Source organism: Prionailurus viverrinus, chromosome B2, assembly GCF_022837055.1.
Source record: "Prionailurus viverrinus isolate Anna chromosome B2, UM_Priviv_1.0, whole genome shotgun sequence".
NCBI lineage: Eukaryota > Metazoa > Chordata > Mammalia > Carnivora > Felidae > Prionailurus > Prionailurus viverrinus.
This window is the reverse complement of record NC_062565.1, coordinates 80571558-80599213: the sequence shown is the minus strand read 5'-3', so window position 1 is coordinate 80599213 and position 27656 is coordinate 80571558. Positions and strand designations below refer to the sequence as shown.

General features: G+C 42.1%; 3 protein-coding genes across 12 annotated transcripts in view; 2 read left to right on the top strand and 1 right to left on the bottom strand.

The window, feature by feature from the left end:
• The window catches only part of MDN1 (midasin AAA ATPase 1), a 173047-nt gene extending 170218 nt beyond the window's left edge, over positions 1-2829 (top strand). Inside the window, exons 101-102 of the mRNA XM_047857750.1 lie at positions 513-655; positions 1408-2829. Coding sequence (XP_047713706.1) covers positions 513-655; positions 1408-1596 — 332 coding nt within the window. The 3' untranslated portion in view covers positions 1597-2829. The remainder of the gene's footprint in view (positions 1-512; positions 656-1407) is intronic.
• ANKRD6 (ankyrin repeat domain 6) overlaps positions 1-27656 on the bottom strand; it is a 229443-nt gene that overhangs the window by 3376 nt on the left and 198411 nt on the right. For 5 of the 10 annotated variants that reach the window (XM_047857753.1, XM_047857754.1, XM_047857755.1 and 2 more), the window contains 7 exons: positions 27169-27372; positions 25708-25842; positions 25210-25395; positions 24594-24746; positions 16944-17057; positions 16065-16191; positions 11539-14656 (listed from right to left, as the gene is read on the bottom strand). In XM_047857753.1, coding sequence (XP_047713709.1) covers positions 14085-14656; positions 16065-16191; positions 16944-17057; positions 24594-24746; positions 25210-25395; positions 25708-25842; positions 27169-27372 — 1491 coding nt within the window. In that variant the 3' untranslated portion in view covers positions 11539-14084. Of the gene's footprint in view, positions 1-11538; positions 14657-16064; positions 16192-16943; positions 17058-24593; positions 24747-25209; positions 25396-25707; positions 25843-27168; positions 27373-27656 lie in introns of those variants that run through there. The other 5 variants (XM_047857758.1, XM_047857757.1, XM_047857760.1 and 2 more) reach the window with 3 other exon arrangements.
• Positions 6488-11317, top strand: LYRM2 (LYR motif containing 2). Its single transcript, XM_047857761.1, has 3 exons — positions 6488-6558; positions 7180-7320; positions 7766-11317. The coding sequence occupies exons 1-3, from the start codon at positions 6514-6516 to the stop codon at positions 7844-7846; spliced, it is 267 nt and encodes an 88-aa protein (XP_047713717.1). The 5' UTR covers positions 6488-6513; the 3' UTR covers positions 7847-11317.

Sequence of the window (27656 nt, the reverse complement as noted above, 5' to 3'; positions counted from 1 at the left end):
TGGAAACATTATAGGTAAACCATGAATACAAACGTTAAAAAATTATTTTAATGGCCCCTTCTACTTAAGTTTTCTTTTAAATGAGTCAATTTTCAGAGGAGAAGAATACCCAGATTAGGTACAAGAAATTTGGAAGACCCAGTTCCAGGTTTCTGATTTAGGTAGTTTCTTCTAATGGCCTACTCAGTATTGCCATTTTTCTACTTTATAGCCATGAGTGTATGTTTAATTCTTGTATGTTGTTATACAATGAAATTGATCTAATGTGATAGGGAAATTGTTTTATTGACCGAAGCTTCATATGTCTGTGTAACCTTGTGTCCGACTGTGGCATCTAATGTCCCATCTTAGAGGTCCCTTTTGCTTATGTCCAGAATTCATCAGTTTCAGATGTCTGTTTAGTGTTGGCTTTCTCTGTGCTATTAACCTATTTGTCTTTAGGTAGCTTGGAGTTGTTAACAGTGGGATCTTCATTTTGTTCCCTTCCTCTCCTGCTGTATGTTCTACCACAGAAAACGCACAGCTCCTCCTGGTGGTCTCTGATGGGCGCGGCCTTTTCCTCGAGGGCAAAGACAGAGTCCTGGCAGCAGTCCAGGCTGCCCGGAATGCTAACATCTTCGTCATTTTTGTTGTATTGGACAATCCCAGTTCACGGGTGAGTGATTACTAAAAGCTGCTTTTGGGGATAAAGTGGGGATACCCTTCATCATGTTCTATCTGAAATATGGCCTAGGTCACACCTTAACTCCTTATGTTCTGCCGGACACTATCCGAGGCACTGTATTTTTTGTTAATACTCCCACTTTACAGTGAAGGACAGAAACACAGGTCATAGGTCAAGAAAGCCAGAATTCGGACATTCCAGAGACCACCCTCTTAACCACTTGCTGTGTCAATTCCTGCTCTAGTGGGTCATCCTTTCCCTCTCTACTGTGTCATTTCCGGTACTGCAGCCTCGATGATGGGCCTTGTCTACTTCGAACTATACACCAGCCCTTTCCAGTTACTGGTATCCTAGCAGTGCCCTTCTCAGAGCAGGAAGCATCAGTTGCTAAGTGAAAGACCCCCACAGGACAGCTCTGTTCCAGGCGAAGCATGGTCTCTGCAGGTCACATTAAGGCCCGGATAACAAGTAGGAAGATTTAATGTGAATTACTCCAAGTAGAAAATGGGAAATTGGGTTTCTGGTCTCTCCCTCTTTTTCAGTGTCCATTTTCCTGGAAGGGGTGCTCAGAGATCTGCCTCCTCCTTAATGAAAGTTCTGCAAATTGTTTCTTAATAATAAAAGCTAATTTTATATTAGGAGTTAGATACAGGAGACCTAAAAACTATTAGCAAAAGAGATCAGGGAAGAGCTAGCCAAGGATATTGGTTTGGTTTTTATTTCAAAATGTCTCCTGTTTACAGGATTCTATCTTGGACATCAAAGTGCCCATATTTAAAGGACCTGGAGAGATGCCTGAAATCCGATCCTACATGGAAGAGTTCCCGTTCCCATTCTACATCATCCTTCGCGATGTGAACGCGCTCCCCGAGACGCTCAGTGATGCTCTTAGGCAGTGGTTTGAGTTGGTGGCAGCCTCTGACCACCTGTAGGGAAGGAACACAGTCTAAAGTGAGACTTTACACCATTGTCAGACTTTGGCGCCTCCAGCCTGTTGCTCCCTCTTTTGGACAACTGCTTCCGAACTCACAGCTCTAAAATGTTATTTTATCTTAGATCTGATTTATAAAGATTCATCTAATAGCTGCAGACAGTTTTTATTACAATGTACACTTTATCTTATAATGTGCTTTCAGAGCCTGGCCAGCCTCGGCCTCTGCTGTTGCCCCAGCTACGGCCATAACAAACCCAGGGCAGCGGCCGGTGTCTGGACCTGGAAGCCCCGGCCCAAGAGGAGGCCAGGGCCCAGCTGCTGCCCCCCCTGGAGGAGTAGCTGCTGGGAGAATGGGACCGTCCCAGTCCTTTGGACAAAGGACCACAGGCAGCTGCCCTTGTGACCCTGCTCTGAGGCTCCGCCTTGCCAATCCCACAGTGTGTATCTAAATGCCGTCAAGAGGCTCAGACAGCTACAGCTTTCTAGAGGCTCGAGTGCGTGTGTTTTGTCATTGTGCTTCATGTGCAGGGAACTACCTTCTCTTTGAGGGTTAGGGAGGTCAGGGTGTGTGTGCTCTTACAAAGCAACCAGATAGCATAGGAGCCCAGGTAAGCCGAAAAATGACCCCCGGGCTGTGTAAAAATGAAGTGGCTTTTCTGTGCCGTCCTTTGCGTTTGCTGCTGCGGGAGACTATGCAATGATGGAAAAGTGATTTTCCCTTTGGTTATTTCATTCTGTCAGCGCCACGGTCCCTGGTGTCGTAGTAATTTATTTCTTTAGTTCATTTTTTTCTTAACCGTTAAGGGGAAGAATATTCCTCACACTGCTTTCAAGCTGGACTGAGCCAGTCTCATTCTGGAAAAGAAATGCCGTGTTTAAGAAAACTAAGTACTTTTTTTTCCCCCCAGTTAAACTACATCAATGATTTTTAGACAGTTTTTACTTGGCCAGAAAGCACTGATTGAATACTTGAAATTGTTGCTGTGTTCTATTTAAGTTGTCAGAATGTCATTTTGTAGACAACATGCCATCACGTAATTGTCTATCTCCTGTTTGTTTTCAAGTTACACTGTGAAGTTTGCCACATTTTTGAGGTGGTCATCGAAGACACAGATTGCTTGTTGTTTAACCAAGTGTCCTAAAGCATGTACCTGAAGTTATATCATTTTTTATTCTAAAAAGCTATGCAGCTTATATTCTGAAAATTATTAAATATATACCACTGTTGTAATTTGTGACCAGTTTAAGTGTTTGAGAGGTGGAAACTGCAGAGAGTGAGTGGGAGAGAATCTGAAGCAGGCTCAGTGTGGAGCCCGATCTCACAACCCTGAGATCACGACCTGAGCCAAAATCCAAGAATCCGATGGACTCACCAAGCATCCCTGCAACCATTCTTAATGGGACACAACAGGTGTGTAAAAGGTGTGCTAAGGGAATGATCTTGTCTGCTGGATCAGTGGTCACTAGCTTACGCTGGACCCACCATGGACCCACCACCTTAGTGGCTTCCTGAAATAAGGGTTTATTTCTTGCTTGTGTTTCATGTCCGTGGTGGGTGAGCTGCCTACCATGCTCTGGCCTTGTGGCACAGGAAAGGGTAAGTTGGTGGAAAACAATGGCTTGTACAGATTTTGCTCCAAAATGACAGGTTTCATTGGCCATAGCCGTCTATAACGGGTCTGAAAGGGAAAGACACCAACATTCTGATGTGGTCTGTCATATGTACCTTTGAAATCGGGCCATCGAAACTGAAGCCTCCCTGCTGATACCCAAGAGTCTCGTTTGCAGCTTGTGCTGTGATGGGAAATGTGGGAGCAGTCCCAGGAGACCTATCAGGAACTGTGACAGGGTGAGGGTAAGCAGCATGATGCACTTGAGTCACTGAGTGGGAGTTAGAGGGTATGCTTGCTCTCACTTGGAGCTTAACCATTATAGCTGCCTTACGTAGTCTTCATCCAAACCCCAATCTTGTCTGGTCTTTTATCCCGTCTTCCCTTCTCTCCTGACTACACTGCACCTGGACACTCTTATTTTAGAGAACCCCAAGCAGGCTCCATGCTCCATGTGGAGCCCCCAACATGGGTGCCCACAACCCTGGAATCATGACCTGAGCCGAAAATCAAGAGTCTGATGCTCAACTGACTGAGCCACCCAGGCACCCTTGGAGCGCTTTTAATCTGTAGTCTGGACTACTTTGGTGGTAGCCCAGACAAGTCGCATTGCCTGCTTCATCTCATAACATCCAAGAAAGAGATCATGCTTCTAGGGTGACCTCTCCTGTCCCTTCTCTCCCAGAATCCCTACCACAGAAGGTTCTGGTTACAGCAAATGAGAAGTCCTGGAATCTGCTAGCATCCTAGGTGTCCTTTGGAATTTTCTTACCTAATGTGCCTTTCTGGAAACACCTACCTAGCTCAGAATAAGCCCTCAGGTATGAACCCTGACACCATCTGTAATATTTCATTGGACTTGCACTCCCACTTTAGGCAGGAAGACCTAAGACAGGGGAGCATCTATGACTCATGACAGTATTTCAGGGTCTAGCATGAGTTCATGTATAAAAATGTCTTTTCTAATTTATAGATTCAACACTATCAATTTTAATAAAGATTTTACAATGATGTGTAGGGAAAGGATATAAAAGATTCTTACAAGAAACTACAGGGGAGTAGTTCTGCCATTTAATAAAACATACTAGTCCTAGGTGAAATAATCCTGAAAAATTTTAGACCCTAAAAAAATTTACCATATGGGCATCATTTATTTATTTAGAGCACATGAGCCAGGGGACAGAGAGGAAGAGAGAATCCCAAGCAGGCTCCATGCTGTCAACACTGTCAGCACAGATCTGATGTGGGCCTTGATCCCCTGGGATCACGACCCAAGCCATTATCTAGAGTTGGATGCTCGATTGAGCCACCCAGGTACCTCTGAAGAATGATCTAATAAATAGTGTCCAAATTATAGTTTAGCAGCTGGCAAAAATACTAACATCCCCATCGTGCAATAAATCAAAATTAAAATATTTACACCACCTAAGGTTAACCAGGAAGACATAAATACAGAATTACAAAGCTCTGAAGGGGAAAAGATGAAATTGAGAAGGCTTGAAAGAATAATACATGACTATATAGAAACTTCTGAAAGCTATATAAACAGAAGGACTAAAATTGCTTTTAGTTTTGAGAGAGCACAGGGGAAGGGCAGAAAGAGAGGGAGGGAGAGAATCCCAAGTAGGTTCCTCACTGTCAGTATGGAGCCTGATGTGGAGCTTGATCTACCGAATTATGATCATGGCCAGAGCTGAAATCAAGAGTCAGACACTTGACTGAGCCACCCAGGTGCCCCCAAAAGGACTAAAATTTTTAAACAGGCAAACAACCCATATAAAATTAGAATAAAAACCTTGATCACCATAAATGGACCAGTCATGACAATTCATAAAAGTGGCAAGGGATATTTAACTTCACTTTTATAAGAAAAAAAGGAGTTGCTATTGCAATTACACAAAACTTCAAAAGTAGTCACATCATCACCCATACAATGCCTGGTAATGTTCAAGAAAGCTAATCATCAAGAGTATAGGTGGCAGGTCCTGTTTCTAGTAGGACTCAGGTAGGTCTTGCTTCACTTTACAGATGAGGAAAGAGGCTGGGAGAAATCAAGTTGCCAGAAAAACACAATTAGAAAAGGGGACCACACCAAACAATTCCAGCAAGTGACACAATCAAGTAAATGCTCACTAAACAGGTAACCAAATGAACATTTCTGGCTATATTCTAATTTAGAACAATTCTATTTGACAAAAAATACAGCAAAGATTCACTAATCCTACTTACATAAGGGCAGTTATGTGTTGTGAGGAGGATAAAATTACAAGGAAATAAAAGCTTAAAAGTGTGCACATTTTCAGTGTCTCATTAGTGATACAAAATTGTTAAAACGCCAGTGGGGCAGCCATTTAAAACCTCTTAAGAACTAATGTGAAAATTAATAAAGGGAGACTTCACAGGTGAGTCAGGAGGCTAGAAAGGAAAGCTGTACCACTCAATTTCCCTCCCTGGAAGAATTGTCCATTACAGACTCAAAACAGGTCAATAGAAAGGAATCCTAAATTACAGGCGCCAACAGGGAAAAGCTGGAAGAGGTGCAATGTACAAGACTTCAACCTCCCCTGAAACTCAATGAGAAATCATCACCCTCAACTCTTATTTTCCAATGGACTTTTCAAAACAACCCCCCTCAACTTTCTTCTTCATAAAATAAGATCCCCCCCCCATGTTCATTGGGCTTGCCTATGGTTTTGCCAGAGCTTGTAGGTACCCAGTTGTGAACTCTCTATTCCCAAATAACCCCATTTTTACTGATAAAATAACCTTTATGTTTAAGATTAACATAACTAATGGCAACCATGAAGATTACCACCAAGAGGAAATTGCTTGCAAACAGAAAACACCAAGATGGAACAGCAAAAAAAAAAAAAAAAAAAGATTTTAAAGTAAACATATCTTCATTATTTCTAACTATGCACGTTTAAAAGGCTCAAAAGGAATACACTAAATTTTACCCCTCACTCTCAAACCTCCATTTAATAAAAACCACAGTGCCAGGAACTGGGCCAGTTGCCTTGCCACTCCTTTTATCACAACTGTTTGTGGCACAAGAACTGTAATCGCCTCTCACCCAGAAGAAAATTTAGTCGAAGACAAAACTGCCCAAGGTTATACATAGCTCATTACTGGTTCCAACTGCTGGGGCTTCAGTTTAGATACACTGCAGGGGATTTGCGGGCCAAGTGTAATCCACAGGCCGTATCCCAGGAAACCGAGCTCCCTCCCCGCACCGCCTGCTGACCACGCCCCCACTTCCGCTCCTGCGCATTGGAGCTGTAGGGGAACCACGCTGCCTGGAGGACATGGCTACTTCCAGGTTACCCCCGGCGACTCTAACACTAAAGCAGGTAACACCTGTTCTCAAGAGCCTTTTAGAGCAGCTTTCCACGGTCTGATTTCAGTTATCCGTCTCTCCACACCCCCCTGCAGAGTGGGGCTCGGGGGCGGCTTAGCCCTCCGGGGAATTCTGGCCTGGTGTGCACTCCCCCTGAGATTGGCCCGGCTTGGGGCGGGGCTTCCTGCTGCGGAAGCTGGGGTGGGGGCTGACCTCTGGCCACGGATTCGGCGGGCCACCCGCCAACCCGCTGCCTATCTCTTGACGCTTTGGCCACGGGACAGATTGCTCTGGCTGTTGTACTGAGCTATTGTAAAGAATGAGATTACCAAAGGATTTTAACAACTGCATTGGTTTAGAAAAAGTGCTGTTACAGTAATCACAGGTTTTAGTAACTGGTAGCCCTTTTTCTGCCCAGTGGTCGTCTTTTGACGTTAAAGATTCTTAGGTTTGACAAAGGAGTAAGCAAACAGCCCAAACTTTTTGCCTTCTTCTGAAAAGGAAAAAGTTTTTCTTTGGTCCTCAGTTTTGAAAAAGGCAAAGAAAAGTCATCTGTTTAGTTTGGTTTCCCAAAGTAAAGCCCTCTCGGCTGTAGGTTTTGCAGTTGTATTGACATTTCTCCTCCATTCTACAGTTCATGAGAAGGCAACAAGTTCTACTTCTCTACAGAAGGATTTTGCAAGCAATTCGGCAAGTTCCAAATGATTCTGATCGCAAATACCTGAAGGACTGGGCAAGGGAAGAATTCAAAAGAAACAAAGGTGCCACCGAAGAGGTGAGAAAGAGATCACAGGCAGGACAGGCCCTGACCATTTTGTATTAATTGGCATTTTTTTTTTAAAAGATGAGTAGACATCTTGGAGTATGTCACAGAGATGATATATCTTCGTCATTGCTTTTAATGTTACTATTTTTCTACCCCAGTGATATTTAAAATTTCCTAATCTTTGCTCTACAGTAGCATCACCTGTCTGTTAACTGGACATACATACACACCTGAAAAGATTATAAATAGGCCAGCTTGATGGTTTGGGAAGTGTGATGACTAGGGTATCTGAAAGCATGCCAGACACTGTGCACCCATAGTTGTCAGCTTGGAGCTTTCCTGATACCCAGAAGTTCCAATTCTCAGTATTGGTTCCTGACTAACAAATAAAATGATAAAGTACAGCTCTATTTAATCAGGTAGAACAATGACCAGATTTCACTTTCTTCTACAGGATACAATCCGGATGATGATTACTCAAGGCAATATGCAGCTCAAGGAGTTAGAAAAAACACTTGCTTTGGCAAAATCTTAACTGTAGCATTATCCTGAAAGATTTTCAAAGTCTCCATGTATATTGTTGAGCTGATTCGACTCCATGATGGACAGCCTAACACCAAGTCAAACTGTACAGTACTTGGGAAAATACAGAACATGGAGCATGGCATGTCAAGGAAAAACACATCAGAACAATTGCCTTAACACTGAAAAATATACTTTGTATTCTGAAAATGTTTTTGGATATGTCAGCAGTTTAAGCAGCAAAAACCAGTACAGGTGGTCAATGCAGAAGGTGATCCCTACCATTAACTACCTGGGCAATGCAAGTCTAAACCACACTGAGACACTACCATATCAGCTGAAATAACTAATTAAAAAGATAATAACAAATGGTGGTAGAGATATAGGAAAATTGAACCTCTCACACATTGCTGTGGGAATAGAAAATGGCACAGCCACTTTGGAAAACAGAATGTCAGCTGCTTAAGAGAGTAAATTCGACAGTTCTGTTCCTAGGTCTGTAACCAAGAGAACTGAAAACCTTTCTACAAAAAAACTTGTACAGGAATATTCACAGCAGCATCATTCATACCAGCCAAAAAATAGAAGCAATCCCAATGCCGATCAACCGATAAGTGAATATGATGCCTATAGATTTAGTAATAAAAAGGAATTAAGTACTGATACATGCTACACATGGATGAACCCTGAGACCAATTGCAGAAGATCACTTATTGTAGGATTCCATTTACATGAAATGTCTGAAAGAGGCAGAAAGAGGTGGTTGCTCAGGGCTGTGGATAGCCTGGAGAGGAATTAAATGGCTTTGGGGTTCCTGTTCTGGGTAATGAAAGCACTCTAAAGTTAGATTGTGGTGTTAGATGCACAACTCAATATACTCAAGTCCAACGAATCGTACATTTTGCATGTATGGTATGTGAATTCTGCTTCAACAAAGCTAGGTTTTTCTGATTTTTTGTTTTTTGTTTTTTTTTTACTGATATACAGCAGTACTATGCGTCAATTAAATAAGTCAATAAAGCTGTTTTAAGAAGCAGTAGGAGATTTATGATTGGAAGCATACTGACCTCAGGAGATACCCTGGACCTTTCTTGAAAACAGTCCTTCTGTGTTACCCCTCAGGGTTGTTGAGGTAGGTTCTTCAGATGTGTTATGATCTCATAGCAGAGGACTCTCCAAAAAGTCACCACTGGGAATCTAGATCTTTGTTGGAAAGAGGAGAGAGAGAAGCCTCATGAACACATTGAAGCACTTAACCAAAAAGAAGAGACAACTTCTGGATGAAACTAATGCAATTACCTTAGCATCCACAAAGAAAGAAGTAAAAGGATCAGGGAATATCCTTGGTGCATTGGGTTCTCCTCCAGTGACAGGAAGAGAAAGAGTTTTAAGAATACATTGAAGACAAGAAATTGACCTGAGCACATTTTGAGACCAAAATGTGTAACACAGTTTAGTGAAAGCTTATGGAAGAGGCTGGATTGACAGTCCTTCAGACTGACCTCTGTTCATTTACAGAACAGATCTAAAAAATTAATCCAAGAACCTGACCAACACCTGGAAAATGTAGGAAAAATTTTGCAGAATGGTTACCTAGTACTGGATTGTGTGCCAAAGGCAAGAGAAGCAGATAGTGGCATTTGTCAATGACTTACATTATTGCCAGGGTCCACCTGACCCTTCCATAACCTCAAAGCCTGCAAGAAAAAATCATTTTTCAACAGGGTAATCGAATTCAAAATGCATGAGCTAATTATCAGGTTTGTATATAGGTGTACACATTAGTCAACCTATCACAAGGCCATGTGATGAACCAGAAGCACTTGTGAAGTTTCTAAACACAGAATACTTTTCTTTGTACAGCATGATATACACACTCAAGTTAGGCTGTCTCTAATAAATCTAAGATCTTGACACTAAAAATCATCCTTTTATGAGGTGTAGAAGTCAGTGACCTGGGTGACGTTTTTACTAGCACTGGTGTATGTCAAAGATGTAAGTGCATTTGTGGTTTAAATTTGCAAGATGCAAAAATGCCAAGAAAATCTAACTTGGGTTTGTTTTGATTGTTTAAATTGGGCAAAACACTGCAAATTTTCATCTTCCAGAGGTTAGGATTTTTATAATCTTATATAATGACAAGACTTTAGCGCTAAATAAATCTTAGTCTAAACAACAACTTCTCCTCTCACATATGGAACCATGCTCGTTAAGATGTTGGCCAGATTAGAACTGCTGGTGAAACACATTTAGCATCCTTATCAGTGTTCTAGATTAGACAACAAATTACCTTTTTGGATATTCCCTATAAACCATACTCTTAAAAAAACAACAACAAAAAAAGCGTTTATTTGAGAGAGAGTGAGTGCATGCAGGGGAGGGGCTGAGGGGGAGAGAGAATCCCAAGCAGGCCCCACACTGCACACTGTCAGTGCAGAGCCTAAAGTGGGCTCAATCTCACAAACCATGAGATCATGACCTGAGCCAAAAATCAAGAGTGAGATGCTTACCTGACTGAACCAACCATACTCTGGTGAGTATTCAAGTTTTGTTCCTAAGGTTTAATTTTCAGATGTTTGGATGTTCAATTTATGTATTTGAACTACAGTAAGTCAAATCTTCATATTAAAAAAAATATTTTTTTTTTTAATACAAAAGCATTCTAGCATGAGGAGAAGTGGCTAGGGCTATTTGCATACTAACTGTCCCTACGTCATTTCCTCCTTTTAAGTCTGCCATCGCGTAGGAAATTCAAAACCAAGGCACAGGCATTGCTGCGGATGTGCCTGCAGAGCAAAGGGCTTGAACATTTTGAGGAAAGCAGAACATTCTTCCTGGTATTTGTATTATTGTAGACACACCAGCAGCCATGCAGGAGAGGGGGGAGACCCACACTTACCTAACTTGTCTCTTTTATGGAAGAACAATGTGGCCAAACAGAGGGATGCAGCTCACGTCTACTGTGGGAAAAAATTGAGCTTACGTAGAGTTAAGGTCCAAGCAGGCTCAAAAGCAAATGTCACTTTGCCAAACTAGAAATCGCCCAGCCGGTTTCCTTCCTTCAGTCAGGCATTTAAGAAATTCTGTCAGAATTAAATTTACTATTTGTGTTTACTATGTCACTTTTTTACCCATTCTGTTTTGCATTAGAAAAAGTGTTGTGCTGTTTCTTAGGTGTCTCATGGATTTAATGTTAACATTTATTGTCATGGTATTTTGACAGTATTACAGAAGAATATTTCCCTTTAAAAATTTTTCTTACGCATAAGTATTCTAAAAGGTCAGTTTTGTTTGCCTTTAAATCTTATTTAATTGATTTGGCTTTTATATCACAAGAAGAAATGTATTTAGCTTTTATGAACAGTTTTGTCAAAAATGTTATTTTGCCTGCACACAATTAAGAGGTTTTGTTCTGTTCAAACTGTTGACCTTTTAGAAAATACTAAGCAAAACATTTAAGCTTGCACTAAGAAGTATTTCCATATTATGGGCTTCTGAAACATTTATTTTTCATGCAGTGCATCTGACCTCTACTTTGAAGCAAATGTATTTACCAGAAATCACACTTCTATAGAAACAAAGTAAAATGTAGCTGGGTGAAGGCACTCTTTCTGGGAACATAAATTTGGTCAACCACAGAAACGAAAATGTACACTAAACAAAACAGTCATACTTGCATTTTTTAAATAAGGATTTCAATATCCATAGTGTTGAGAACCATATTTAATGCTTGGAAGAGACAAATTCAAATTAATAAAAATATTAAATAGAAGACAACATATCTCTGCAGTATCAACGCTTGACTGAAAAAAAAAAGATTTAAATGTGAAAACATCACTTCCTTTATTTTGGGCCCCCAAAGTCAAATGATTAGAACTATATTCAACCTAATCACAGATATTTACTATATTCAATGCAATAATTCCCCAACAAAAAACCCCACTGCAATATTATACAGCTTTTCTGTGTCTTACATCATTTCCCCATAGCTATTGAAAGCTCCAATCTCTGTTTCAAACACAACCCGCATGACAGCCAATAAATTAATAGTTTTGCTTCTTTGGAAAAGTACTATTGTGGCATTTGCTCCTTTCAGCAGATAGCACAAGGGAAAAAAGGAAAAATACACATCAGACCCATAGTTGAGTTTTTGACAATACTAAGGAACAAAAACCCAGTTGTTTAAAATAAGCTATTGCAGTGGCCTTGAGATGCTGCCATCTCTCTGTGTTAGGAGGCAGACTGATCCTGTTTCCTCACCTCTACTGGTTTTCTGTTCTAGTAGAGAAAGATCCGTGTAACCTGTCAGACTAGGTGCCTTGGACCCTTCTCAGTCCTCCCTAGTCTCTTCCCTGTGACTTTGGCAAAAATATCCAGTTCACAATGGTAAGCTGCCCGCTTCTGATGAGTAGGGGTTGCATAATCAAAATACTTCCTACCACAGCACTCCGTAGTCTAGATAAAATTTGTCTTCATTTCTCAACAAGGATACTCCTTGAGATAACAGCTATTTTGGTAAGTGAAAAGAACTCCTGCTTAGACCACAACTTACTGAACATCTCAGGATTTCCTCTCTGAGTATTTGGCAGTTCTTAAGAAACTGATGTATATTGAGGAAAGCTGAAGATTTCAGTGATGCTGGATAAGGGAAAGATTTAAAAAACTGAAGGTACCATCTAGCTCTGCAATTCTGTGGTTCTGCATTAGGAACGGAGATGAGAAAAGGAAAGTACCTCTACATTTATCAGTGCAACAAGATCCTCTGGGGGAGAATCAGACGTTCTTAACAGTAGCTGAGGAACAAGACTAACACGCACATGAACATAAACTTGGGAGAATATTAAATTGATTCCCTATCCAGGTTGTGTAATGGTGACCTACATCTAGATCTATAGATTGTCACTGTTAAGAAAACAAAAACTGAGCTTGTTAGGCAAGAACAAAGGGACTAAAAACATACTTTGTTTTTCTGGGTGTTCCCATGTCAGGAAATCATTTTTTCTTTGGCTCTGTGAGCAACATTTTATTCAAACTTAGAGACAACAGTTTTTCAGTTCTGGGGTTAATGGAAATAGAATTGACATTTCTTTGCATACATGGAATTTTGAGGAGATGAATATAATCAAGGGGCAAGAAGCTTAAAAGATAACTAAATCCAAAGTTTCAACATACCCAAGCTACTTTTACAACTTATATACTCCACAGAGGAGAGGAAAATCCTTGGGGCTCCATAAGATGGGGAATTGTGGGGTCTAGACTGAGTTGACAATTTTTACCTTGACATAAAGACTGCAAAGCAGTGGGTAACTTCTGAGGTTCATCAATGACCGTATACAATTAGAAGTGAAATACTTTTAAGAAATAGCCTTATTTCTTTATAAAATGTAGACTGAGAAGCTCAAATTTAGAAAGGTACTCTTGGTTAACTGGGTTTGATTATGGATAGCTTATAGAAGTTTCAGGTGATTGTTAGGTGAATGCTTTTCCATTAATCTGCTTTAAAATTGGTAGGATTAATCAACTGTAGTGTTTCTGTATTTTGACTGAAAATACAGAAATCATGACCAAATGATTTGAACCTTTCTCATCTGAGTTTATTAACAAATATTCCCAGTGCTAGTAGCCAATTACTCATCATTTAAATACCCTCTGACTGCAAAATACTTTAATATATATTGGATCTAGTGACATCATGAAAATCTTTTTCTCCTCAAAATCAGTTTGGTAAGTTTTCATCTGGTTAAAAGGTCAGCACTTTAAGAATTAGGAATTCAAGAGAAGATTCAGTGCATCTCAGCCATAGCTCGTACAGAAAGATGCTCTCATCTGGGCACCACAGGAGTGCTCACATGAATGACTAAAGTTCACAAGGGATTAATTTTTCTTCCTTTTGATTTATGTTATTTCACACATCCTGAATTTTAGGCTTTAGGCTTTACACATCTTTCCGTTTCTTAGCGTGGCTCACTTAATCTGAGCTTTTGAACCTCAGATGAACCCAGACCGAGGTTTTAAGTTTGTAATGAAACCTAACACAAAGCAAGCTTCCCCTGGCTTTGGTGGTCACTGTTGAAGTTTCATAACTTCAGGGCGCAGGAAAGCGTGTGCCTGGCACATTTCAGCAATTTGACTTTTTGTTTTTAAAGGCAAGTCTGCTACGTGCACAAGAATGGACATCTTGGGCACAGCTGTTCTATAGATGCAAAAGCAGAAATCATCAAGAAGCCCCTTCTCAGGCCACTTCCCAGATTCTAATTTTCCTTCTGCACTTTAGTCCTTAGTTTAGCAAGTTCTTCTTCTAAACTTTTAATATGTTCCTTCAGGGTGGCCTTGTCTTGCTGGGCTTTCTGACTGGCTTGGCTTCGCGCTTCTTCAATCTTCCTCTCATACCACTTTTCCATCTGGGTAGAAACAGCCTCAAAAAAATACTGGGTAATCTCCAGAGCCTGGGAGGTGTCTCGAACGTGAGAGGCAGTCTGCTCACTGCCCGCTGCCGGGGGCGGCTGCCCACCGGCGGTGCCGGGTGCCGGGTGCTGGGGCCGATGCCTCGTCTGACCACTTTTCCCAGACTTCTTGGTTTGGGTGCCTCTGTCCACACAGGGCCCAGCCTGCTGATCACACTTGGCCGCCTCTTTCAAGGGTAGCAAGGCTGTCTGGACCTTGACATTCCTCAGTCGGGACGCGGTACAGTCTGAGGAAGACAGCTCCTGCTGTAGTCTGTGGGTAGCAGTGGAGTTGAAGGCCTTTTCCTTGGGCCTAACCACCTGAGGAGAACTGTCAGAAGCCGCTACCGGACCTGCAGTGGCCACGGACTGATCCACGCCTAGTTGCAGAAGGAAAACACAACTCAGAGTAAATCCACGTTCACACAGTCATGTGGCTATGGGCTGGCGTTTGAGAGTCCTGATAATCCCGTAAACCATCGGGCCTTCTCAATCGCCAACCACCATGTGCAGCTTCTGCTCTGCCCTTCCCTTCCACTTGCCCCTGGTTATCATTTTGGCTTGTCAGGGCTTTCATGGGTAATGATGTTAACCACACTGGTGGCATCTAAGCCAAAAGCAGCTGCTGGCCTTTCCTTTAGCCAGTTTCATTAAAAGGCTCTGGGTACCATTTTGTGATTGCTAAGGATGACAGCTCACCAAGTGTCTCCCAAACAGAACTGGGCATGTACTGAGGGAAATAAATATACCCATTCCCTGGGGCGCCTGGGTGGCTCAGTCGGTTGAGCGACCGACTTCAGCTCAGGTCATGATTTCACAGTCTGTGAGTTTGAGCCCTGCGTCGGGCTCTGTACTGACAGCTCGGAGCCTGGAGCTGCTTCAGATTCTGTGTCTCCCTCTCTCTCTGCCCCTCCCCTGCTCATGCTCTGTCTCTGTCTCAAAAATAACCAAAAACATTAAAATTATATACACACACACATCACACACACACACACACACACACCCATTCCCTAATTTCTGGGCCTTTTCCACACCATAGGCCCAGTTAGTAGTTGCTTCACCCAAGCTCCAATTTGGAGAGGTGGTCATATTCTCCATACCCAGAGCTCCAGCCAAGCTCCATAACTAGACCGATCATGAAAAATTTGCCCAGGATTTCTCCAATGTTACCACAGTTCCAGAGATGGTCTATGGTAACAGAACACACTTGACATGAAAATCCCCCATGGAGGCCTAATTACAAAGGCTCTGATTATCCTCAAAATTATCATCATGGAGTATAATCATTGTGGCTAATGAAAAGATGCTTTGTCTGAAACGTCATGTTATCTAGCACCTGGGGCAGCTTTAATACACGAACTGCTGTTTAAGGAAGTTTTCCACAGTTGGACAAAGGCAAAAGGCTGATCAAAGAGAAGAAAGGAGAAGGAAGAACAAGGGCCACAGCAAGAGACCTGCTGAGAAGACCAGTGTCCATTCATCAATCTTCATCTTTGGGGCTCACTCTGACACCATCAACATCGTACCTCAAACACTGCTGTCACCAGTCAACAATCCTTTTACTCTATGTTCTTTTACTCAAATATTCTTGAGCACTTAACTAGGAGTGCTTTATCACCATATAGAAACTGAATACACAGTAGTAAGTAAAATATGTCCTTGCCCCTACAGAATTTACAGTCCAGTGTTTTCCACAGACCTATCCTAGGTCCACAGGATACAGCAAAGAACAATATCTGGGGGTTTTACCACCTTTGAATGGAATGGCTCTCTCTGCACATGCGTTACCTGTAGACGACTCGCAAGTAGATGGTGTGGATTTGGTCCTAGAGACCCTAGAATCTCCAGAAAGTTTCAACTCCAGATTCTGAATCTTTAACATGCACCAGGTTTTTAATTCGTCAACCAATGACATCTAAAAAGAAAAACAAACGAATGACAGCAAAAAAAAAAACAACCAAAAAACAAACAAACAAACAAAAAAACAACACACACCAGATGAATTGGATCCATGGTTATGAAGTAAACCACCAAGAGTGGGTTTTTCAATTATGATAGTTCGAGATACCATCTTGACCAGCCTAAACGTTGTGAACTACCCCTCCCTTCCCACAGGCCACACAGCCTTCTCTGCTTGCCCTCTGTAGACCAGGATGCACATAGCACCAATGGTGATAGTTTCTATAATCTTCATTGAGGGACTCAGAGCTACCTTGAACACCCAAAGCTTCCCAAATCTTACAAATCAAGAATGTCTGGCCGCTTAGGAGCATAAATTCTCACACACTCAAAAAATACTCATTTTATGTCTGTTGTCTTGGGTAGACCACAAACTCCAAGGGCAGGAACCAAATCTTGTTCAACTACAGAGCAATACCCAGCAAATGTACAATACATAGAAATGATTCAAGGCAGAGACCACATTTTCCCGGTGTGTTCCATTAACTGTTCTGTCTCCACCTATTACCAGAATATTCAGCAACAAATGAACTGAATTACATGCTCTTTCCTATTAACTTCATTTCAGAGTTAGAAAAGAAGGACACACTATGTAATAAGAATGCTAGTAGGGGTTCTTGGCCTCTGGGTTTTCAATGATGGGTCTGAGTCTTAACTCAGTGGAGATGTGTGGTAAATCCCCAGTTAAGGACAGATCCTGGCTCTCACCTGTCGTCTCTCCCCCTCATGCTTCTCTGTATCTGAATGCTGTTGCAGGCGGTTCAGGCACTCTGTTCTCTCTGCTGACAGCCGCTCAACCATCAGCTTGTCCAGAACACGCATCTAGGATTCAATGAGCAAAAAGCAGAGGATGGAGATGATCTAAGGATGGGCCCTGGTCTCTTGACCTCTGGGGCTCTGGGGGACCAGCAGAGACCAGTGAAAACAGAGGCAAACCTCAACTTCTTTTATTCTAGTTTCATCCAGTATGCATCCAACTCCTGGCTTTTCACAATCCCTGAGCATGTTTTTGTATAAGCCAAGGCCTCTTTCTTATTGTTTACCTCCTAAGGGGTTGAAAGGACTGAACATGGTAAATACACAACTTGAGCCAATGCAGACCTTGTGCATAGAAGGATTTTTGTAGGTCTTACAACATTATTTCCAAGACTATTATTGAAAGGAAAACTATTTCTAGAAGTATGAAGCTGTTCATTATTTTCATTACCCTTTTCAATTAATTTTTAACACCCCTCCAAGCCCTTAAAATGTTAGTAGCTGCCCATGAGATAGCAAAAGCAGAATGCTCAGGGCTTTTACCCAGTGTTCCTAGTGAATACATCCCCTCAGTGCTTCACTGAAAGTAATCAAAGCAAGTGTGAAGAAGGGTGAGGAAGGAGTACAAGGGGAGTGCTCCAGAGAACCAATGATGGTCACTTTTCAGTCACGCCCTCCTGGATCCCCCCCCCCGCCCCTTTATCTTGATATTTCCCGTTAGGACCCTACAGCCAGGAAAGCCAAACTTTCACTGCTTTGACAAGGTCCATACCAGGGAGAGAGACTTTGTCAGCAGGGGCCAGCTCACAAGGGTTGTTCCACAATCAGATGTTCAAAACACAAACACAAAGAAGGGCCAGTTCTGGAATGTGAGGAGGGCTCACAGGTGAGCTCTTCTCCTGCCAGGGACACACATGATGTTCAAAAATCAAAAAAGCAGCAGCAGTTCTGGAGATGTGGTGAGCACCTTCTGTTTTGTTTCTTTGGCCCTCGTGTTTTTTCTGTGAGCTGCTCTCCTGTTTTCTAGGATTGGCCTACTCCACCCACGTCCTTATCCTCTGTCAAGAGCAACTGTGTTGACATACAGCTTTGTTCTGGGGCACGGCTGATTGCTTCAGGCATGGACACCAGACTCATGCCGCACCAGAGCCCATGCCAGAGTCCTTCACCTAGAACTGGGAATTAGGACTAAGGTTTTACACACCCATCTGTCACCCTCCTTGAACTGAAGCAAGGTCCTTGAGATGGTTGGTCCAGCACTCATCTAATACACTCCTCCCTGGGCTTAGGCCAGCTGAAGTGGGTTTTATTTACAAAACAGTCTTAACTAATATACTATGGCACTAGGAAAAGAGTTCTTAAATGTGCTTTCCATGAAGGGCAAATAGCAAATAAACCTAAAACATTCTACCTCACCAACAAACAAGGAAATAAAAATTAAACAATATACTTAATCGATTTGGCATAAACTTTAAAAATAATATTAGTGATGGCAAAGGTTTGAGACAGAGACTCGATTTATATCCTATCCTACCCATAGGATATAAATTCATACAACCTTTCTATTTAGTAGATTACTAATATTTATGAAGAGATTTAAACATCTTAACTATGGGCCCAATTATCCTAAAAAGGAGCAAATAACTTGAGAAGCAAATGTTTATACACATAAGTGTTCATCATAGCATTATTTATAAGAGTAAGAACTATAAGCAACTTTAAAGTCTAACAAAAAGGAAGACATAGAAAAATGCTTGGGATATCAAATTAAGTGAAAAAATCTGTAAGTAAAAATATGTGTAATTTAGGGAGGTGGGTGTGGGGATGGGTGAAATAGGTGAGGGGGGTTAAGGAATGAACTTGTGATGAGCACTGGGTGATGTATGGAACTGTTGAATCACTATATTGTACACCTGAAATATAACACTGTATGTTAACTATACTGGAGGTAAAAATAAATAAATAAGTAAATAAACCACATACTAGACAAAAAACAAATTATATGTGTAACTCCATACCCAGAACAGTACATCGCCATTAAACAGCATATTGAAATAACACACCTAAGACATATTACTTAATTTCAATGTAAGCTACAAAGATGACCAAGGCTCTTTGCGTCCAAGATAGCTAAGTAGGAAGACTCGGTAATCCTCTCCTCCACAGACACACCAAATCTATACCAATTTAAAGAAGAGTTAATACCTAGTCTTTCCAAACTGTTCCAAAAAACAGAAGATGGAAACCTTTCAAATACATTCTACATGGCCAGCATTATCTTGATACCAAAACCAGATAAAGATGCCCCCAAAAAACAAAATTACAGATCAATATCTCTTATGAACATAGATACAAAAAAACCTCAACAAAATATTAGCAAACTTCAACAATACTTCAAAATGATCAATCACCACAATCAAGTGGGATTTATTCTGGGGATGAAAGGATGGTTCAATATCCACAAGTCAATATGATACACCACATTAACAAAATGAATAAAAATTCTATAATCATCTCATTAGATGCAGAAAAAGCATTTGACAAGTTCAACATCTGTTCATGATAAAAACTCTCAAAAGAGTGGGTTTAAAGGGAACACACCTCAAAATAATAAAAGCCATATATGACAAACTGACAGCTTACATCATACTCAATGGTAAAAACAAACAAACAAAACAAAACAAAAAAAACACCTGAGCTTTTTTCCTAAGATCAGGAACAAGAAAAGGATGTCTACTCTCACCATTTTTATCCAACATAGTGCTAGAAGTTTTAGCCACAGCAATCAGACAAATAAAAGGTATCCAAATTGGTAAGGAAGAAGTAAAACTGTCACTGTTTGCAGTTGACATGATACTATACATAGGAAGCCCTAAAGCCTCTACCACAAACCTATTAGAATACATGAATTCAGTAAAGTTGCAGGATACAAAATTAATATACAGAAATCTGTTGCATTTCTATATACCAATAATAAAGTAGCAGAAAGAGAAATTAAGAAAACCATTCCATTTACACTTGCACCAAAAAGAATAAAATACCTAGGAATAAACTTAACCCAGAAGGTAAAAGACCTATACTCTGAAAATATAAAGCACTGATGAAAGAATTAAAGACAACACAAATGGAAAGATACTCCATGCTCATGGATTAGAAACTCAATATTTTAAAATGTCCACACTATCCAAAGCAATCTACAGATTCAATGCAATCCCTATCAAAATACCAACAGCATTTTTCACAGAACTAGTATAATCGTAAAATTTGTATGGAACTACAGAAGACCCCACATAGCTAAAGCAATCTTGCGAAAGAAGACAAGGCTGGCAATTTCACAATCCGAGATTTAAAAATATACTACAGAGCTATAATAAAATATGGCACTGGCACAAAAACAGACACATAGATCAATAAACAGAGAGCCAAGAAATAAACCCACACTTATATGGTCAATCTACAACACAAGAGGCAGAAATATATGGGAGGAAAAAGATAGTTTCTTAAAAAAAATTTTTTTTAGGGGTGCCTGGGTGGCTCAGTGGATTGAGCATCCGACTTCAGCTCAGGTCATGATCTCGCAGTTTGTGAGTTCGAGCCCTGCATCAGGCTCTGGGCTGACAGCTTGGAGCCTGGAGCCTGCTTCAGATTCTGTGTCTCCCTCTCTCTCTGCCCCTTGCTGCTCACACTATCACTCTCTCAAAAACAAACATTAAAAAAATTTTTTTAATTAAAATTTAAAAAATTTTTGGGGCGCCTGGGTGGCACAGTCGGTTGAGCGTCCGACTTCAGCCAGGTCACGATCTCACGGTCCGGGAGTTCGAGCCCCGCGTCGGGCTCTGGGCTGATGGCTCAGAGCCTGGAGCCTGTTTCCGATTCTGTGTCTCCCTCTCTCTCTGCCCCTCGCCCGTTCATGCTCTGTCTCTCTCTGTCCCAAAAATAAATAAATGTTGAAAAAAAAATTTTTTTTTTAAATTTAAAAAGTTTTTAATATTTTTTCATTTTTAATATTTATTTTTGAGACAGAGTGAGAGCACTTGTGCGTGCAAGCAGAGGAGAGACAGAGAGAGGGAGACACAGAATCCGAAGCAGGCCCCAGGTTCTGAGCTGTCAGCAAAGAACCCGATGTGGGTCTCAAACCCACAAACCTCAAGATCATGACCTGAGCCCAAATCAGACCCCAACCAACCGAGCCACCCAGGTGCCCCCAAGACAGTCTCTTTAATTAACGGTGCAGGGAAAACTACACAGCTACATGCAAAAGAAAAACCACACCACTTTCTTATACCATACGCAAAAATGAGTTTAAATGGATTAAAGACCTAAATGCGAGACCTGAACTCAAAAAACATCTAGGCGAAAATATAAGCAGTAATCTCTTTGACATCAGCCTTAGCAACATTTTTCTAGATAGGTCTCCTCAGGCAAAGGAACAAAAGCAAAAATAACTTTATTGGGATTACACCAAAATATAAAGCTTTTGCACATGAAGGAAATCATCAACGAAATGAAAAGGCAACCTACTGAATGGGAGAAGATATTTGCAAGTGATATATACAATAAGGGGTTTATAACCAAAATATATAAAGAACTTATACAACTCTACCCTCAACAATTTGATTTAAAAATAGGCAGGGGACCTGAACAGACATTCTTCCAAAGACAACATACAGATGGCAGACGGCATATGAAAGATGCTCAACAACACTAATAAGGGAAATGCAAATCAAAACCATGAGATATCGCCTCACACCAGTCAGAACAGCCAGTATCAAAAAGAAGTAAGTGTTGGCAAGGATGTGGAGAAGAAGGAACCCTTGTGCACTGTTGGTGGGAATGTAAATTGATAAAAATCACTGTGGAAAACAATATGGAGTTTCCTCAAAAATTAAAAATAGAACTACCATTTTTGATCCAATAATTCCACTACTGGGTATTTACCTGAAGAAAACAAAAACACTAACTCGGAAAAACAGATGCATTCCTATTCTTATTATAGTACTATTTATAGTAGCCAAGATATAGGAGCAACCCAAGTGTCCATTGATAAGATGAGTGGATAAGATATAGTGTGTGTGTCCACACACACACACACACACACACACACACACACACACACAATGAAGTATTACTCAGCCATAAAAAAGAATACCTTGCAGGGCACCCTGGGTGATTCAGTTGGTTAAACGTCAGACTCTTGGTTTCAGCTCAGGTCATCATCTCATGGTTCATGAGTTCAAGGCCCACCCTGGGCTCCACACTGACAGTGCAGAGTTTGCTTGGGATTCTCTCTCCCACTCTCTCTCTGCCCCTACCCTACTCATGCTCTCTCTCAAAATAAATAAACTTTAAAATAAAATAAAATGGTAAATCTTAAAAAAATATATATATTGCCATTTGTGACAGCATGGACGGACCCAGAGGGCATTTTCCTAAGTGAAATAAGGCAGACAGAGAGACAAATACCATAGAATTTCACTTATATGGAATCTAAAAACAAATGAACAAAAAAAGCAGAAACAAGGTATGAACTCCTCTGGTAGTTGCCAGAGAAGGGGTGGGGGGATGAGCAAAGTGGGTGAAGGGAAGTGGGAGGTACAGGTCTCCAGTTACGGAATGAAGAAGTCACGGGGTGAAAGGTAACAGACGGTAACTACACTTGGTGGTGAGCACGACAGAACATGTGGACTTGTGCAATCATTATGTTGTACACCTGAAACTAATGTAGTGTAACCTGTGTCAACTTTACTTCAATTAAAAAGCTGAGGAAGAGGGGCGCCTAGGTGGCTCAGTGGGTTAAGTGTCCAACTTCAGCAGAGGTCATGATCTCACGGTCTGTGAGTTCGAGCCCCGCGTCAGGCTCTGTGCTGACAGCTCAGAGCCTGGAGCCTGCTTCAGATTCTGTGTCTCCCTCCCTCTCTGCCCTTCCCCCACTCATGCTCTGTGTCTCTCTCTCAAAAATAAACATTAAAAAAAAAGCTGAAGAAGAAAAAACACAGCATAGTTCCATTTTTGTTTTAAAGTGGTAACTATATAAGTACTATCTATAAAAGAGAAAATCTACGGGAAAATACACAAAACCAGGAATGGAAGGTATCTCTGGAATGTATCGCTATATCTCATATTTCTGTAATGTGGATTTTTTCCTATTAATAGGCTAGCTTATACATTTTTAAAAGTGTCTTTTGTACTTAAAAATCTATATCCACCATACATTTCTGATTACAAAGAGAAAATATATTCTTTGATGGAGAAAGATGGTGGTTACTCACTTAGCCAAGTAATCAAACTTATCATTAATAAGGAGACATCCTGGCATTATGTGCCTCCTGATGTGACATAATTTGAAGCTTACGCCATTAACTATGACATTTTCTTGCCAAAAATACTTAATCTGAACCGAAATAAGCATCTAGACACTAGTGGTTCTCAAACTTGGAGGTCTTGTTCAAACACAGGTGGCTAGACCCCATCCCCAGAGGTTTATTCACAATTAAGTTCAGTAGATCTGGAATGAGGCCCAAGAATTGTCATTTTTGCCCCCATAGCTCCCAGATAATGCTGATGCTACTGGTCCAGGGAGGACACCTTTGAGACCCACTGCTCTAGACCCAACTTTCAGTTCACAGAGATACAGAGACAGAACAAGTTAAATAATACCATGAAGAGCCTATCAGACATGTCTAGAATGTTGAACATCCTATATAACAACTGGCCTAGACTTTTTAAAAAGATAATATCCTAGGAATAAAGAAAAAGATGGAAGAAGAAATCAGCCTGTTGTAGATGAAAAGAAACCAGAGAGACATAACCCAGATGCACAAAAGAATCACTGGATTCTGAGCTGGAATTTAAAACAAAAACAAGCTATAAGAAAACATTTTGGAAGAACGGAATAAATCGCAATACGGACTGGATATGATGCAATCATTGTTAATTTTCTCATACATGATAACGGATTGTGCTACAAAGGAGAAAGTCCTTATTCTTCGTCAAGATGCGCTCCGAAGTATTTAGAGGTGAGAAGTCAGGACAGGCTCCAACTAAATCTCAAAGGATTCAAGAGAAAGACAGGTGCATGTGAGAGACACAAAACAAATGTGGCAACATATTAACAAATGGTTGAGTCTAGGTGGAGAGTAGACATGCTTTCATTGCACTGTTTCACTGTTTCTCTTCTTTGAAAATTTTCAAAATAAAGACACCTATAGACAGGATTGTTCTGATTGTGTGTGCAGTGGGAAAGGGGCCAGGATACAAACATAAAGAGACTGGAAGAGAATAAACCCAAATGTTAGTAGTGATTTCTCACTGTGGTGGGCTTGTAGGGGATTTCTTTCCCTTTCTAAATTTCATATTTAAAGAAAATGCTCTGTAATAGGTATATATCATTTTTATAATCAGAAGCAATTTAAGCAGGTTCTTAAAAACTTTGAATAAATGCGCTTGGAAGAAATCACATAAGCCTCTTCCCTGAGAGTCCACCCGAGGTACTCAGCTCAGTCTGCAAAATACAAAGGGTGCTCAGTGTGGGCAGCTTCTGATTTCATTTCCTGACAGAACATCTGGCCATGGGGGGGTTGGGGGGGGGGGCAACTCACTGACCTGGTGCTGGGTTTTGTTCTCCATATGCCCCAGCTTTGTGTTCATTTTATCCTGAACCGAACCCAGCTCTGCTCGGATCTCCTCCACAGCTGCCTCCAACTGGTTCTCCAGCTTGTTGATTAGGGGTTCACATCTACAACCATTTATTGGTGCCTAACAGGGGAACAATAAAGGAGTCAATCCACTCATTCCCTCCTTCAACAAACTGGTTTTGAGTGCCCATCCAGTGCCAGTCAGTATGCCAGGGGGATACAGATGACGGAGGAGGCATAACTTTGGGATGTCCAATGGGCCAAGCTGTGGGTCCAACAGGCACTGAGAAGCTTCAGAGAGGTTAAGACATGGTCCCAATCCTTGTGGCTTTTATCTACTCTGGAGCCTCAAGATTACCTAGTCACTTAAGGATGGTGCACAAAGGTTTGTAACTACCCGTTTGCCTGGGCCTCAGCAGCAGCGGTGTATCTGCAGTGTAGGGAGGGACATCTGGTTTATCTCCAAAGCTCATTGCCTTCCCAAGTCAACACTGCAAGCGGATATTAGCCCCCAGGAATAGTGTTAAACAGACAGCCTTGCTTAAGGCCTACGGTCCTATGACCAGACAGGGCTCATGAAGTACCTGCATCACCTTCCCGTCCTTGCCCCGGTACAGCGTGTAGAGCTGGTACGCTCTGAACTCATGGGGAGGGGGTGGCGGTGAACATCGGTGCCTGGGCCTCTTTTTAGGGTGACTGTGAGCGTGCAAGTTCTTCTGGTGTCCAGGCTGTTGGTCTGCTGGTGGAGTGGGGTCAGAAAATGCTGACGCCTGTGGGAGAGGAAGCAACAATACCCCTGAGCACTGTGACATGGGCAAGACTGGCCCCCATCCAACGGCTCCCATCTCACCCTCGTCTTGCTTTGTCTCACGGCACTGCACTGGAAGCATCGCATGTCCAAAGAAATAGATCAGCACATTAACCTTGTGTTTGCAGTTACCCAGATTTAATTTTCGTGCTCTGGCTCCAAACCAGCAAGCCAAGTCCAGTGGCATTTTAGCTACTGGGCAGGATGCGATCCCAGGGCCCTTGGCCAACCTGCCTCCCAGCCCTCCCTTGGCTGCCTTCACGTGCCTCCTGACCTTGGGCCTTGACTTTCTCTGCCTGTTGTCCTTCGCCTTGGGCTCTGGGGAGGCGGACAGGACATCTTCTCTGGCCTCTTCTTTTCTGGGTGCAGCCTGTTCACTGCTGGGGGTGTCTCCTGCGGAGACACTTCCCTACAGAGGGGGGGGAAAAAGAAGTGCCCAGAAACCAGTTCTAATTGCCCCCTCTGCCTTCTTCTGTAATGGTGTAAAATTCTGTTTGCAAGATTGCATCCACTAAAGGACCCACAGGAACCTTAGCTGATGACAAAGAGGGAACACTGCTTGGTGGACTAAACTGAACATGTAGGACTTTCCCAGTTGGTTGAATATTTTGCTTTCACTTCATTAGGTGCCAAGGTAAACAGAGTCTTGGGTCTAATTCTATATCTTAGAGCTTCCGGAAGCTACCACAAACAGCTCAGCATTAGAAATTTTTAAATTTTTTTGCATTTCAACCACAGCAACAACAACCAAAAAAACCATTTATTCTTTGAACTTGGACTTCACAATTCATAATGGAGTAGGAGAACCCCCTGAAATGAAAACATCACATTTCTCGTCCTTATAAGAACTTTTACAAATCAATATGTACAATTCACCCACAGAAACTTAATCATAGTTACAATGCCTTAACCCTGAAAACTGATAAGAGGATTTTGAAATAGAACAATAAGCACTCGGTATAAAATTTTATGTGCCAAAAGTTGTCTTTATATCCTAGTCTTTTTCTTCCTGCGAGAGCTGAAAGGCATGGTTCGTTCCAGTTGTGCAAGCTGTTCACTGCACAAGGGCACCTAGCAGAGGGAGCTGAAATCCGACTCTGGCTCTCTTCGCCTTATGCACCCTGAGCAGGGCTGGGCTGCCCAAGGGGCAACTTTTTCTAAATTTGCAACAGAGGAATCACATGGGCTAGTGCAGCCTCAATCCATTCCCCAAGCCGAAAGAGAAGAAGCGACCCAGGCCAGTGGTTGTCAAACTTTAGTCCGCACCAGAATCACATGAAGGGCTTGTTCGAACAGATTGCTGGGCCCCCTCCCAGAGTTTCTGATCCAGTGGGTCTGAGGTGAGGCCCCCAACTCTGTGTTTCTAACAAGGTCCCAGATGGCACAGTGGACACTACATTTTGAAAATCACTGCCCTATACCATTAAGGGCCCAGCATTAGAGGCAGTGCTGTCCACACAGTAGTGATGAGGCCACAGACACATGGGGCTAGAAACTATGCCCAGACAAGGATGCCAAGAAAGACTGGCAACACAGGCACACGATCTGAAATCCTGAAGGAGTAGAGGACATGAAACCAAAGGGAAAACACGGACAACAGTTTGAAGAACCAGCGGAAAGGAGAGACACAGGAGGGCACGGCTGCTGCCAGATGAACCCAGAAGGAACAGCCAGACTGTTTCCCACCCTCTGTAAGGGGGTGACGTTTGGGAAGGGCGGGAGAGCTACCCCCCACCTTGCTTTGTGCCACCTCATCTCTTGGCACAGACTGAGCTCTCCTCTCTTCCTTGAGCCTCTCTCTCTTTTTCCTCAGGCTTCGCCCGCGACTGAAGCGCAAGACCTGAAGGAGGCAAGAGGCATGGTTACAAACCACGGTGTGTGCAGCGTCGTGACAGCATTGTCCTTGGACCTGGTGCTCTGATCTAGTGGAACTTCCAGCCTAGGGAGAGACCAAGCAATCACATCAAACACGCATCTCTGCCTGCCTGCTGGGCACCGAGGTCTTGTGCTGGGCTCTGTAGGAGCCCAGAAGGAAGTAGGACATGGTCCCCGATCTCAAGGAGCTTATGGTTGAGGACAACAATAGGCATTTGTGTGCCAGGCCACGGTCGCCATAGGGGGGTGTGCAGGCTGTGCACTGCTTAACTCCAGGGAACACCACTCACAGACGAGGATAGGAACGGCATCCCCTGGACTTGCACAACACAGCGGCCCCACGCCAGG

Excerpts from the sequence above, each read along its gene's own strand:
- LYRM2 (XM_047857761.1), top strand. The coding sequence starts at position 6,514 with ATGGCTACTTCCAGGTTACCCCCGGCGACTCTAACACTAAAGCAG. Across the intron at positions 6,559-7,179 it reads CGACTCTAACACTAAAGCAG|TTCATGAGAAGGCAACAAGT; the intron begins GTAACACCTGTT and ends TCCATTCTACAG. Across the intron at positions 7,321-7,765 it reads ACAAAGGTGCCACCGAAGAG|GATACAATCCGGATGATGAT; the intron begins GTGAGAAAGAGA and ends TTTCTTCTACAG.